This window comes from Tetrao urogallus (assembly GCF_951394365.1).
Source record: "Tetrao urogallus genome assembly, chromosome: 4".
Taxonomy (NCBI): domain Eukaryota; kingdom Metazoa; phylum Chordata; class Aves; order Galliformes; family Phasianidae; genus Tetrao; species Tetrao urogallus.
The window spans coordinates 40,506,908-40,519,908 of record NC_136817.1 but is presented as its reverse complement, the minus strand read 5'-3'; the positions used below and the strand labels follow the sequence as shown (position 1 = coordinate 40,519,908).

At 39.2% G+C, this 13,001-nt stretch overlaps 1 protein-coding gene across 4 annotated transcripts in view; it reads left to right on the top strand.

The window, feature by feature from the left end:
* Positions 1-13,001, top strand: part of PPP3CA (protein phosphatase 3 catalytic subunit alpha) — a gene marked incomplete at both ends in the record, with an annotated part of 188,430 nt that overhangs the window by 129,304 nt on the left and 46,125 nt on the right. For all 4 annotated transcript variants that reach the window (XM_079535019.1, XM_079535018.1, XM_079535017.1 and 1 more), the window contains one exon: positions 5,522-5,646. In XM_079535019.1, the coding sequence (XP_079391145.1) occupies positions 5,522-5,646 (125 nt within the window). The remainder of the gene's footprint in view (positions 1-5,521; positions 5,647-13,001) is intronic.

The window sequence follows — 13,001 nt, the reverse complement described above, 5'->3', positions numbered from 1 at the left end:
TTGAAATGTGTTCAATGCATTATAAATAAACATTATGTTCTTAATATCCAGCTGTAGTCAGAAACCACACTAAATATTCTGTGGATGGAGTTTATACATAGCGAAGAGCTTTTTGTTACTTGAATTAAAATATCTGACTTATTTGTGCTGATAATCAACACAATCTAGATCACTGTTCTTCCAGTTTGGCTTCTCTAAATATGATATGATATTCTCTAAATATGATGGCAATACTGGTGCTAAGCTTTGGGCTTCTTTCACTGCTTGTACAGCTTGAACTTACTGGATTTTGTTCACCATTGTTTGTTCAGTGACATAATTCAGAGGGGCATCCTCTCTGAAGCCATCTGAAACATAAATTCATTAGGTTGACAATTTCGTAAGGAAAAAAGTCCCTTTTCTCCTCTGTATCCAATTTCCACTTTCATAATAAAATGGTATTTTCTGCACAGTTTCATTGGGAAATTTCTAGTCCTGTAGTGCAAGATGGTGTTGTGTGTGAACAGACCTATTTTAACAAGTAGGAGAAAGTGCCAGTAATAGCACGGGAAGACCTGCCAGTTTGAATCTTTAGGGAGTACTGTTTTTTCTGCAAAAACTTCCTCAACAAAGATGAATATCTAATGAGTCCATAAATAAACAGCATTTCCTAAACCTCAATGCATCAGTGAATTCAGTGTAAAACAATTTAAAAGCTTTCTTTATGTAGTGTGTAGGCCACTTGTGGGCTTACTGTCATGAAAGGTTAAGTAGATAGACACTATCAGCATATCAAGTTGTACAAATTGATGGTTAATGAGCTTCATGCCTGAATTGATAAATTGGTAAATCAGAGGACATGTTGCATTGTTAGAAAAAATGCTGTTTTGAAGGTGGCAATTGAAGGTTACAAAGAAAGTTGTAAAGCACTAGATAAATTAACCAGCCCATTTTGGGGGGAAACAGCGGGGACAAAAAGCTATCAGATCTAATTATAAGCTGATGAGGTGTTCAGGAAACATCTAGGTGTGGCCATTAGGGACATGGTTCAGTGAGCATGGTGGTGATGGGTTGATGGTTTGACTGCATGATCTTAGAGGTCTTTTCCAACCTTGTAGATTCTATGTGTAATCCTAGTAGATGACATACTGTGCAGTGCTCTTCTTGAACAATTTGTTTTGTACAAACACAGCTGCTTTTAACTGAGATGTTAATTAAGAATTGAATTTCCTGCTTTTGCTGTGCTGTTGGAGAGGTTTTATTTTGTTATCATTTAAGGGAAAAAAGTTAAATATTTTGCTGAATATGTGGTTCAGTCACAAGTGTTCCAGTGTCTAAAGAGAGAGCATTCATGAGTATGCAAAGGGAAGTTTTCAGCAAAATGAAAAGCATCCATAGATGCAGTGGCAATGCTTGTTTAAGAGTAAGCACGAACCTACAACAAATACTTTGCTTTCAAAATTTTCATCTGTAACATGAAGGGGGAAGGTGGTGAACTTATTGCAATGTAAAGCAGGTGTGGTATGCTGTGAGCTGTTTGTGAGACTGTACTGCAACAGTGAGAGTGATCAGAAGCTCTGAGACATGAAAGGACATAGCAGAGCAGTGACTGATGGATGCTTCTGCCTTCATGAATGGAAATACAATTCCGTCCTCACCAAATTAAAGATGAAGCATTGATTCAGCTGCCTGGGAAATCTTCCAGGTATTATATTAGTAAGGGTTTACTGGTGGAAAAGAAAGAAGGAAAAACTATAGCTCTAAAATCAGTTAATTTCAAACGAAGGCTGGAGTTACTGTGTATGGTTCTTAGCACATTTCTCCTTAATTTATTTCTGAATAAGACCATCCATCGGAAGGTGGGTATGCAGACTTAATGCTGAAAGGATGCTTCAGGTCTGCATGCTCAAACCTGGAAAGTGTGGGATCCTTAAGCTATTTCATGCTATTCCAAAGCAAAATGCTGACTGGATTACCTACATGTAACATTGTGATCTTTCAGTAGGAATTCTGGGATTTGATTGTGTAAATTAAATCCCACTATTAACTCTCAATTTTGAGCATCTTCTCTTGTGCCCACCACTTTTACCTGCTGATGTTACACTCCTATTTTGGAACTGCTATAATTGCTTGGCAAGATTTGGCTTGAAGGCTTTTTAGCTTTCTCATTTGTTCTTCTATATATTTCTGAATCTACTCTCAAGTATGGAAAAATAGGCTGCTCTGTGTAAAATGCCTAGAGTTTTCATGAGCTATTGACTCTCCAGTCCAGTTTGGGATTTTACAAGTAATGGGATTGCAACACTCTGGTGTTATTATATGTCCTTCTTTACTGGCTTGTGCTCTGCTTTTCTGACTTCCAACAAACTCGTGGACATGCAACTACTTGAAAAAAGTCTTTCAACCCATTGGTTTCTCTGTCATGATGTCTATTTGTTTACATGTCCAATCACAGAGAAATAAATAATTAGTTGTTTTTTTGGTGCTTTTGTGAAAGAGCAAAAGTTAAATCCCTTTCAAGTCTTTCAATTTTGTTCAACTTCAGGCTTTTTACAGTTGCAGCAAATGGGGGCGGGTGATAATTAGGAGAACTGCACAGTTATGTAAGGGAAAGCTTGCTGCTGGAGGCTGGGCAAGCAGATTGCCTGGCCATCAACACATCACGTGTCTTCCATCTTCCCACAGTGTCCGTGCAGAGGAGTGCAGTTGAGCAACGTGCCTGGTTTCGGTAGATGAATTTGTACAAACAAAAAACATGATAAAAACACTTTTCCTTTGGTGTGCACAAATGTAATTTTATTTTTAGAGAAATAAGAGTGTTTTTATGCTACTAGAAGGTTTAAATTGTGTTTATTTTGTGTAAATGTTTGCACTTGTTTTTCTTAGCCAGAAATTCTATCAGCTGATGACTACAACGTGAAGGCTGTCATCTAAAACTGATGAGGAAAAATCAACTTGGAAAAAGAGATTATACAATATAATGCAGCAATGATAACAGTACTGTATACTAGTTAGTGGGGAAAATACTCTGTTGTTATAGAAAGCTGCTCAGCTAACCAGCACTCGTAAATTGCCACCAATTTCTCATAAACATTTATGGAAGCAGTGACTGCAAGATCAGTGCTTTTTATGTGTTTTGTTAATTTTGTTTAGATAGGTTTTGCATGGTGTGTCCATGTTACATTGATCCTATTGTTAACCTAGACGTTCAGAGGGAAGTACTATAAGTAAATAGTGTAATGTGACACTGAGCTGCAGTGAAAGACAAAGTATAGGGATCTTGCACAGCCAGTTTGTTGAATATGGGGTTGCAACTGTTATTCTGTATAGTCCTTTTTTATTTATGGGGAGATGTGACTTTTCCAGTGCATGAGATAAGTTTGAGGTATATTAATCTGTGATGGAACAAAACCTTTGGTACTGACTTCCAGATTTTAAAAGTTCAAATGAGAATACCACTTGACAACAAAAGCTCTGTTACTTGAAGGAGAATATCTGAAGTCTAATGACTTTACTGTTAGCAGCAAATAAGTTGTGTTGCTGATGCAAGATAAGGTCCATCTTTGTCACCTGGTTTATTCAGCCTCTTTGTTATCATCCTTCCATTCTGCAAATCACAACTTTTGAGTTGCTGAAGGGAGAGCCAGTTCTGTGTAGGGCGCTTTGAAAGTAATGCCTCCTATTTATTCCCATGGAAACTACATCAGATACAAAGAGCACAATAACACTGTTTGATGGAGCACATTCTCAGCTACAGAACATTACTTTTCATCATAGTCACCATCACTAGCTGATTCACGTGGAGGAGCTGATTGAGGTGCTCATCATTTTGTGATGTGACAGCTGTGCATGGCCATCTGGAATGTGGCTTGTCTTTCATGTCTCTGCCACCACTGCTGAAATGCACCACCCACTGCCTCAGTGTGCTCACATCCACTCTTTAGGCTTCAGCAAGTGTCGATGAATGTCAGTGAGTGCAGTTTTTTCTACATGGAGGAATTCAGTGACACACCTTTGCTTCATATGCTCTCCTACATCAGTTGGCATTTTGTGCGACTGTCCCTCTGCTGCCATCTGTTGTACAGTAACAAAACGTACAGGATATTGCTGGGAAGGTTCAGCCTCTATTGTCGTACAACCACCATCTGCCTCTGACGTAACAACGCAATAAAATAGGAGGTATTACTCCTATTTTATATGAGCAGCCCTCCTAAAAAATGGGAGGCACTGAATTCATGCAGGCTTCTTTGCCTTTGCCTGAGGCCTGTGCACTGGAGAAGCTGCTTTGCATTAGAAGCTTGTGAAAATCCAAAAAGTCAGTGATAAATAAACAGGTTTGTTACCACAATGTTGTTCACTTTGGAAATAGAGTAGCATTGGAGAAAACATTTAAACAGGACCAGCCTAAAATTGATATGGATATTGCCCTACTGATGGCTGTGTTTGACAGATGTTATCAGACTGCTCTCGTGGGAGACTGAGCTGCAGAGGTTGTCCTTCCAACCTTTATCTCTTCCGTTTTCAGGCCTGAAGGTTGTTAGTGTTTTCTTTGTCAAAGCTTGTTGCCTGAAAAGGCCTGGACTTGACCCTAAGTTGGGTGTTTGGTTGTTTTTTTTTCCCCATCTCCCTTGGTTAGAGGAAACAAAACAAAGCAAAACTAACTAGGTTTCGACGCAGCATTGTTAGTTAAACTTCTATGGGAGACTGCAAAAGCCTCTGCTTCCTTCCTGAAGAGGTTTAAAATCATCCACCAGTTGGGGAAAGCTGAAGTTTCACAAGATAGCAGAGCCAATCTGTTAAATCTAAGATGTACCAAGAGCCATCTCCATTTAGCCTGGGCTGCACGTCATCTGTGCTGTCTGGTGTTGTTTTTGGGAGGTGTTCTTTTTAGAGCTTGTTAGATTGACTTTATCACAATAAAGTGAAACAATTCTTAATCACACAAGGTTAAATAAAGTGGTAAGGGTAAAAGTATGAAAAATCGGTGTTGTCTTGTTGAAGAGATACTTTAGAAAAACAGGCCATTTTCTTCTCTGGTTTCTTCCCATTCTAAAGAAGTCCAAAATTAGTCAGTTGCAGCATGAGCATACACAGTATTGGCGTGCTTCTCCTTTTGTAGAAAGGCTAGTCATGTTCATCTGAACTTGAGACAGGCATAGGTATGGTGGTGAAAGAGAAAGTAACCTCGCTTGATCAATAATCTCGTTTTCTCTTCAGACCATCTTTTGCTCATCTTTTTGCCATCACAGCTGTTTTGTGTTCTGTTGGGTATCAGAAGAAATGGACAGAAATGTGAAAATAAATGTAGGTCAGATTCACTTGATAGCTCTACTTTCATTAGTTGGTCACCTTTTGCACGCTTCAGTGGATTCAGGTCCTTAAAAAACACCTTTTGCTGAACTGCCAGTTTTCAGTGATCACTTAGCTAGAGAACCATGCACAATATTGTCATAATTTCTTACAAGAGACTGACCTCAGAATGTGGGTGTGTAAGATGATTATAACATGGTTACACTGAATATTACTTTTTTTTTTCTTTCAGTTTGTGGAGACATCCATGGCCAATTCTTTGACTTGATGAAACTGTTCGAAGTGGGAGGTTCTCCTGCCAACACACGGTATCTCTTCTTGGGGGACTATGTGGACAGAGGGTACTTCAGCATTGAAGTAAGTTTCTTATTTCTGTTTTTGACTGTGAATCTGCTTGCAGACTGTTGTATGTATTTGACATACTAATTTAACGAGTTCAGGAATGCTGAGGCTCTTTGCAGACACCACCATGAGCAAAAGAGGTCCATGTAACGTGTCACTGAGGGGACATCCAGCCAAATCCCACTCTATCTGTACTGGAAAGCTGATGAAGGACAGGCCTTGGTACTTCTAGTGACCCTTCTAGGACAGCACAGAAGGCAATCTGCTCTGCAGCTTGCACAAGTTAATTAAAGTGAATACACAGGAACTATTAGGAAAGAGATAGAGGAATTAAACGAGTAACTCACAGCATAGTTGGACTCCCTGATGTTTTTTTCTGAGTTGTGAAATTAAAGGACTAGATCAGGAGAGAGAGAACAAAAGTAAGCAGATAACACACCGTGCTGGGAAGATTGACTTCTGTTTAGGTACAGGTTGCGTGGCACATGATCTCTGGCTCTTGATTTAGCACTTGAATCCACAGAGCAGTGATGCACGTGTGACCTGCTGAAGGTGCTGAGGCCTTGTGCAGACACAGGATGTGGAATGTGGAGGTCAAATTATAGTATCATTAGTGGCCTTGTGAAGGAAAGATCCTGCCCAATGTCCCATCCAAACCTTTTACAAGAAGAAAGTCAAATACTGGGCATAAGTGCGTTGCTGCAGTGCTCTCGAGAGAAACTGAATTTGTTCTGTTTTGCTGTTTGGTTTTGCAAACTGACAGCTGAGGTGCTCAATTGTCAAATAAAATCTGATCTAGATAAGTTCATCTGATCATAGATGATCTGGTCACTGAGTGAACCAGTCAGAAAGCCTTGTAATAGCTTTTGAGTTACAGCTCAAGTATTTTCTCTGTAAAATTTGGACTTGAACTTCCCCCCCAAGATGAGGGAAAATACCAATCATATTAAAAGCAATGTTGGTCCTGTTATACATGGTTATGTACCTGTTGATAAGGTGGCAGCTTGCATTGATGTTTCATTTTGCAAAGCACATTTTAGTACACTTCTGTCTTATCAATATAAAAAGCATAGTTCCAGGCATCTGAATTACTTACGTGTTTGTAAAATGGATCAGTGCATTGTCTAGCCAGTTCTATTTTTACAGTATGAATTGCCTTAAAAATAAGGTTCTATAAAACTGCTTCTGCTTTATTGGCTGATTTTAAAACTTACTTTAAAATGCTAACAGAATCTTTGGGAGGTGAAACATTCTACACATAGAAAAACACTGTTCCAAGTGCAAAAGCTCTAAAAACTCAAGATCTGCAAGGTTTTTTTCCACATGTTATTGTAAATCATGAATATAGCCAGGATTAGTCTTACGCTGAAGTCAAAGCTTCCTGCTTTCTTTTGAGGTATGTGTGTTTTCTTGATCCCATCTCAGAGCCGTGGTCAGCTGTGGGTCAACCCTTCACTGTGTGGCTGCTGGGGGAATGCTGGGAATGTGGAAGGGGGCTTCACAGGCTCGTTCTACTGTGCAGCTGAATCCTGAGCTGCCATTTTTCAGATGTGCCAGCCTCATTCATATCTCCTGAAGACTTGGACTGTGCCAAGTTGTATCTGGAAGATTTGAGTTTTGTTTCCATTTCTTTACGTGTTTTTAATACAAGAGTTAGGGCAAATGATCTGCTTCAGTTTTCAAGTGCCCATCCAACAGTTTGCCAGAATTTATTGCAGAGCTATTACTGAGTAAAGATGAGCAAGTCATATAAAAGCAAAATAGCTTATGGGTGGGGAATAGGCCCCTTAAAATAATTCATTTAGCAATCTGCACATACATATACTATATTCTGCATTTAGATTTTCCATTCTGGAACACTGCTTTTTCACTGGGAGCTGTGCTGGCTCCTATCAGCGCAAAGGAAATATCTGAACTGTCACTTACATTATTCCTTTTTGTATGTAGGGTTCTCAGATTACTATTTTTTTGGTGCATAACTGATTCTCTCCACCTGTCACCTTGATTAAAGAATGCCTGTGAAAGAAAAGGCATACTGTTTCATAACTGTATTTGGATTTACAGCTATGCATTCAGGCATGAACTTAACAGAATAAGTACTGACAAGGAAAGGAAAACAGGAGGAATGTGCTTTGGCAGGCTTGGGGATGCTTTGTAGAGAAGAAGGGGTCCGGAGCACATTTAGCAGGCTCCTGCCCTTGCCAGGACTTCATGCTGGCTTAGAGGTCCTAGTGGAAAAATGGTCCTACCGTGGCTCAGTGCATATTTCCACCACACTTATACCCCACACTCTTTATTCTGTCTGTTGGCTCCCTTTTCTGCCAGCATAGATGAAACAACTGAAGTTCTGGGGTCTTTCCAAAATAATTAAGTAGGTGGTCCAAGGTAGTAATCACAAGTAATACAAGCTTTTTAAAATCCCCTTCGGTTGCTGTGCGATATCTAGTGTAAAAGTGACACCATTGAGCCTAGACCTAGCTGAGTTCTGGCAGTGGGCGAGATAATCCCTGTCTGTGGGCTGGAAAGCGTTTGGGATTCTTCTGGATGAAAGGTGCTATATAATGCAAGCTATTATCATGAAGAACAGAAGAAGAAATTGCATTAGGTAGGTGGAAAGCATTTGATAATGCAGAGGGAAAAAGAGAAAAGTGTTTGCGTAAGGCACTCAGCAGAAATGACAGTTCTTGCTGCACTGAGCTTTTGATCCAAGGGTTCAATCCTTCATGCGCGTGCTCTGTTTTTACCAGGCAGAGTTAGCATCATTGCTTGAAGAGAGCATTTTAGCCTGTAAGATTACTTCTAAGTAAGTTGCTATAGGGAGAGAGGGAGAGAGACCAGTAAAGAAATTACAATGGCCACCACAAAAACAAACAAACAAACAAACAAAAAACACCTAAAAACTGTAGCTAGAATGAGAGGAGCTCTCTTGGCACAGACCTAATCTTTATCCCTTAGCTGTGCTGTCTTTTCCACATGGTCTTCTGGCAGAGCTGAGCATTTCTTCACTTAGAATAACAGACTTCTGCAAGCTGCAGTATCTGATGTGGTGCACTTGTTTCCTCAGTTCTGTAGCTGATAACCTTTTCAGACTGCTTGTGCACTGTTCCACTGTTCCAGAGTTTTGGCTGCAGAGTAGAAACCTTTCAGCTTTCCTTTTCAGACTAGATTATGGTCATGGATAAAATAAATATTTTAAAATAATTTTAAAATTATTTTTATTTCTAAATCCAAAGCATAGTTAGCTCATATGTGGGTCTGCTGGAATGAGTAGGAAGGAAGAATATCTGATCTTTACCTGAGTCTGAAGGCTATTTCAAAAGTCAGATGTGACTGATGCAGTGTAGAGTATGCATGTAGACTGCTTTTCATTGATGTTTGAGAAACAACCACCATAGTAAATACCAAATATAATGCATTAATATTATGCATTAATATTAACTGTTGGAATTCTCTTCCTGCCCCATCCCACATAAAAACACACAGGCTTAAATTTGAATTGAATATCAATCAATGCAATCTGATCAGTTTTGACAGAGCAGACTGTTGAGATTAGTTGAATTAAACAAAATGAACAGAACTGAAAATGTGCATACTTCTTCATATCCCAAATACAGACTGAAATTCCAAAATGGAGAAACTGCTTTTGTTGTATGTCTAGCAAGAAAAAAGTGAGGTGTTTGCAGAGAGTCTGAAGAATTTGGCTATTGATCTTACATCAATTAGAAAAGCATCTTACACTGGCATAAAGACTGTCTGTAAGTTGACACTGAAGACCTGGGTGTACTGCCTTACTGTCTGTTTCCCAGCTAAGCCTTGAGAGAAGAGATCATCGTTTATGCCCCAAAAGCTGGAGAAAAGAAGAGAAAGGGTGGGAAATAAATGCAAAACTGGTTGCAGTGAAGTCAGTGCAATCTTTTCTTATTTTCAGTGGTGTGTAATGCTTTCTTCCTTGTCCTCAATAAATGGGAACTCAGAAAAGGATTTGCATCACTGGATTGTTTTGGCTACAGATGCTATGAAGGAGTTGTGCTAAGTGTTACTCCATAGTTCACAGAGCAGTAGAGACCTTTGTAATGCATGGCTCAAGTTATCTTTTCCAGTATGAATTATGTTATGTTTATTCACACTGAACTTCATCTGCTGGGGGAGTGCACAGTGGCATCAGTCATTGGTAGAGAGTTATTTTCTGTTACTTTTATAGAGCCACAGAGCTAACAGTGATCTTCAGCTTTCACAGAATTGGCTGTGCACACTTGTCAAAGGAGCATGCAGGAGGCAGAGGGCTGTGCTATCATTAGCAGCAATGGTGACTGTTTTTCATCATTACTTTGAGTGCTTAATATGAGATTCATGCAAAAGGTTTGGGGCTTTTGTTTTCCCTTTTCAGAAGGTGGGGAGGTATCAAAGTGTAAGAAAGCCCCAATTCAGCATATGACAAAGGATTTAAATCCCTTGTCCAATTTGAAAATGTGCATCTTTGACTTACACAGCATTTAATTGCACAGACCTTTTTTTCCTAATGATGAAGATGCCACCTCATATTTGTTCAGTTTGAAAGAAAAATCTGCTAATTAGTTCTTGTTTATTATAATAGTGTGTTACTGGACTCCTTAACAGAAAAAAATTTTTTTCTCAGAAAAGAGAAAAAAATAAAGGATTTATCTAAATAAAATAAGGCTTAAATATGACAGCACTGAAAACTACACAAATTGTGAATGTTGGGATTATGCTACTTGAATAGTGGCTTGGAAACGCAGAACACTCTGGACTGCCTTGATTTCCCCTTTTCTGTCTGGTTCTCTTGAATGCTTCCAAGGAAACCATGGAAGAATAAGAGTATGATTAAGCAAATATAAGTGATCTGTGCATAAGCAAGTAACAAGCACACACAAAAAAATTAAAAGATAAAACTTAGTTTTCCTTATTTGCCTAGCTTTCTAGACCTGGATGATATTTAAGTATCTTGTGCTCACTTCAATTTTGCCAGGACTTTATGAAACTGTAAACCTTTAAAAGAAAATGTAAGCCACTCTATTTCTTAATAAAGCACTTCATCTTTCCAGTAGTCATTGTACTTTCCCAAATTATAAAGTGATTTTGGCAGAACTAGAAGCTCTAGGGTAGCTTCAGTATAACTTCTTAGAAGTTAGAACTTTTCATGTATGAATGGAGGCATCATTTTAGTCATCTTGTCTCACAGCATTTACATCAATTTTTTGCATTAAGTAATAAGTTAAAAGAATTTGAGTGTTCCAGGGGTCCTTGGAATAATGATGAAACCTAACAATTATTATCAGATTTAGAGAATTCTGCTGGTGACATGGAGGAGTCCAGGCTTCCTTCCCCAGCAAAGTGAAATCCTCAAAGATAAGTCTTTTCTTTCTGTACAAGCTTCAGAAAACCTTCCCTAGGGACGCTCTTCCTCATCGTTTTGGGCCATACTTCATAGAACTATCTAGGTTGGAAAAGACCTTTATGATCATAAAGCCCAACCATCAGCACATACTGAACCCCACCACTTGGCGTGGCACTAAAGGACATTGCTCATGCATTTCTCCAGGGATGGGGACTCTACCACTGCCCTGAGCAGCACATACCATTGCTCAACCACCCTTTACGTGACAAAATTCTTCCTAACTCCCACCTAAAGCTCTCCCGGTGCACCTTGAGGCCATTAACTCCTGTGTCCTAATGCTCTCATTTCCATCTGGATGATGATCACTGTAGTGTTCCTGGCATTGGGCCATCTCTTCTCACTGCTTGGGGTGGCAGTAGGGTCCAGTGGATGGAGAAAGTGATGTGAGCTCAGGAAACTCTTCCTTGTTTTCCCAAATGGGAAGACTGAATTTTCAAGTCCTGCCTGTAACTTCACTACTTCTTAACTTGCCTATAAAGCCTCAGAATAAACAAACAAATTAGGAAGTCCAGACAGCATCTAGATGTTTACGCGTAATAAATTCAACATAAAGTGCAGTATTGTAAAACTCCTGCTGCTATATAATTATCTGTAGAGAGTGTGAGTCTTAGCACAAATATAAAAATGTCGCTTTTTTTTTTTGAGATGATGACTGTTTAGCAAATGAGAGCAGAAATCGAAATGTTTAGATATGATTACCATAAATTTTCTGTTTCTTTTTATCAAGACATTCTGAATTGTAGAAGAGAATTCATACTATACACATTTAAAGGCGTTGAACTGACAAAAATGATGGTTTGTGCTAAACAGAAACCACTACTATAAGTACATTGAGTTTCCAAGCTTTTTGTTATTAAGGTAAATAAATTCCCCTGGCAGAATGAAGGGGGGTATTAGTGGACAGCTGCAAATGCAAAATATACCTTTTATATCTTGTGCAACAAATCTGCATTAAGTGAATGTTTAAGAAAGGAAGGGTTGGAGGAAAAACTGTTCAGACCATTTTCGTAGCTCATGTTTCCTGAGGCCATTGCAGCCCCTGGAGAATTCTTCCCAACAGCAAGCTGCTTGCCTCGTTAGCGTTGGGAAGACTGAACAGTGAACTCTCCTGGAGTGACATAGGATGGCCATACTTCTATCAGCTCTCCTGGAAGCCAGGGCCATCATGTGCACGTGATAAATATTCCACAAAAGTTGCAAGTATGCTCATCTGTCAAGAGCTATGTTGCCATGCCAGTTTTGGCTCAACACAGCTATTTTATTCAGGTGGTCTCTGGAGGTCTGAGCAGAGACTAGCTCCTGCAAGTCCTATTTGTTTTAAAACCATGCTTTGAAGAATTATTCTCTCAAATAGAAATCTTCTGGTAAACAGAAGGCTTTTCTGAAGCTTTGGAGTAACTTCATTTAACACAAGGGCTTGGTGGATTTTTTTTCTCAATCACTTGCACAGAACAGGATTAAGTGAATAATAACCAAGTGCTCGTTACAAGAGGTAACAGAAATTGTAGTACTGGAAGCTAAGGTATTTCCTGAAGTGTGGGTTAAATTGTTCTATGGCAACTCTTTCTTCAATCAGGAAATGCAGATCTTCCTGTGAAATTGTTTCCACTGCAGATTTCTGTCCGACCTTCCAGGTGGAGCACACTCGTGGTGTTTTAGGGATGCATGACACTGCTTCTTGAAAGCTGTCACAAGTGAAGGCTGAACAGGGATTTACCCAATGTGAGCAACTGCATTACAGAATACTGACAGTAGCTTCTACCAGTCCAGATTGAAGCACAGAGAAATGTTTGAAATGTATCTGTGAACAGTGACATTTAACTGTTGAAAGTAAATGTTTCACGTAACTACTACTTTTGCTTGCTTGATTTTTTTTTTTTTTTTTTTTTCTCTTGGTTTGGGAAACACAGTGATTGAATTTCATAATGGATTATGAATTCTGTTTCTCTGTCTT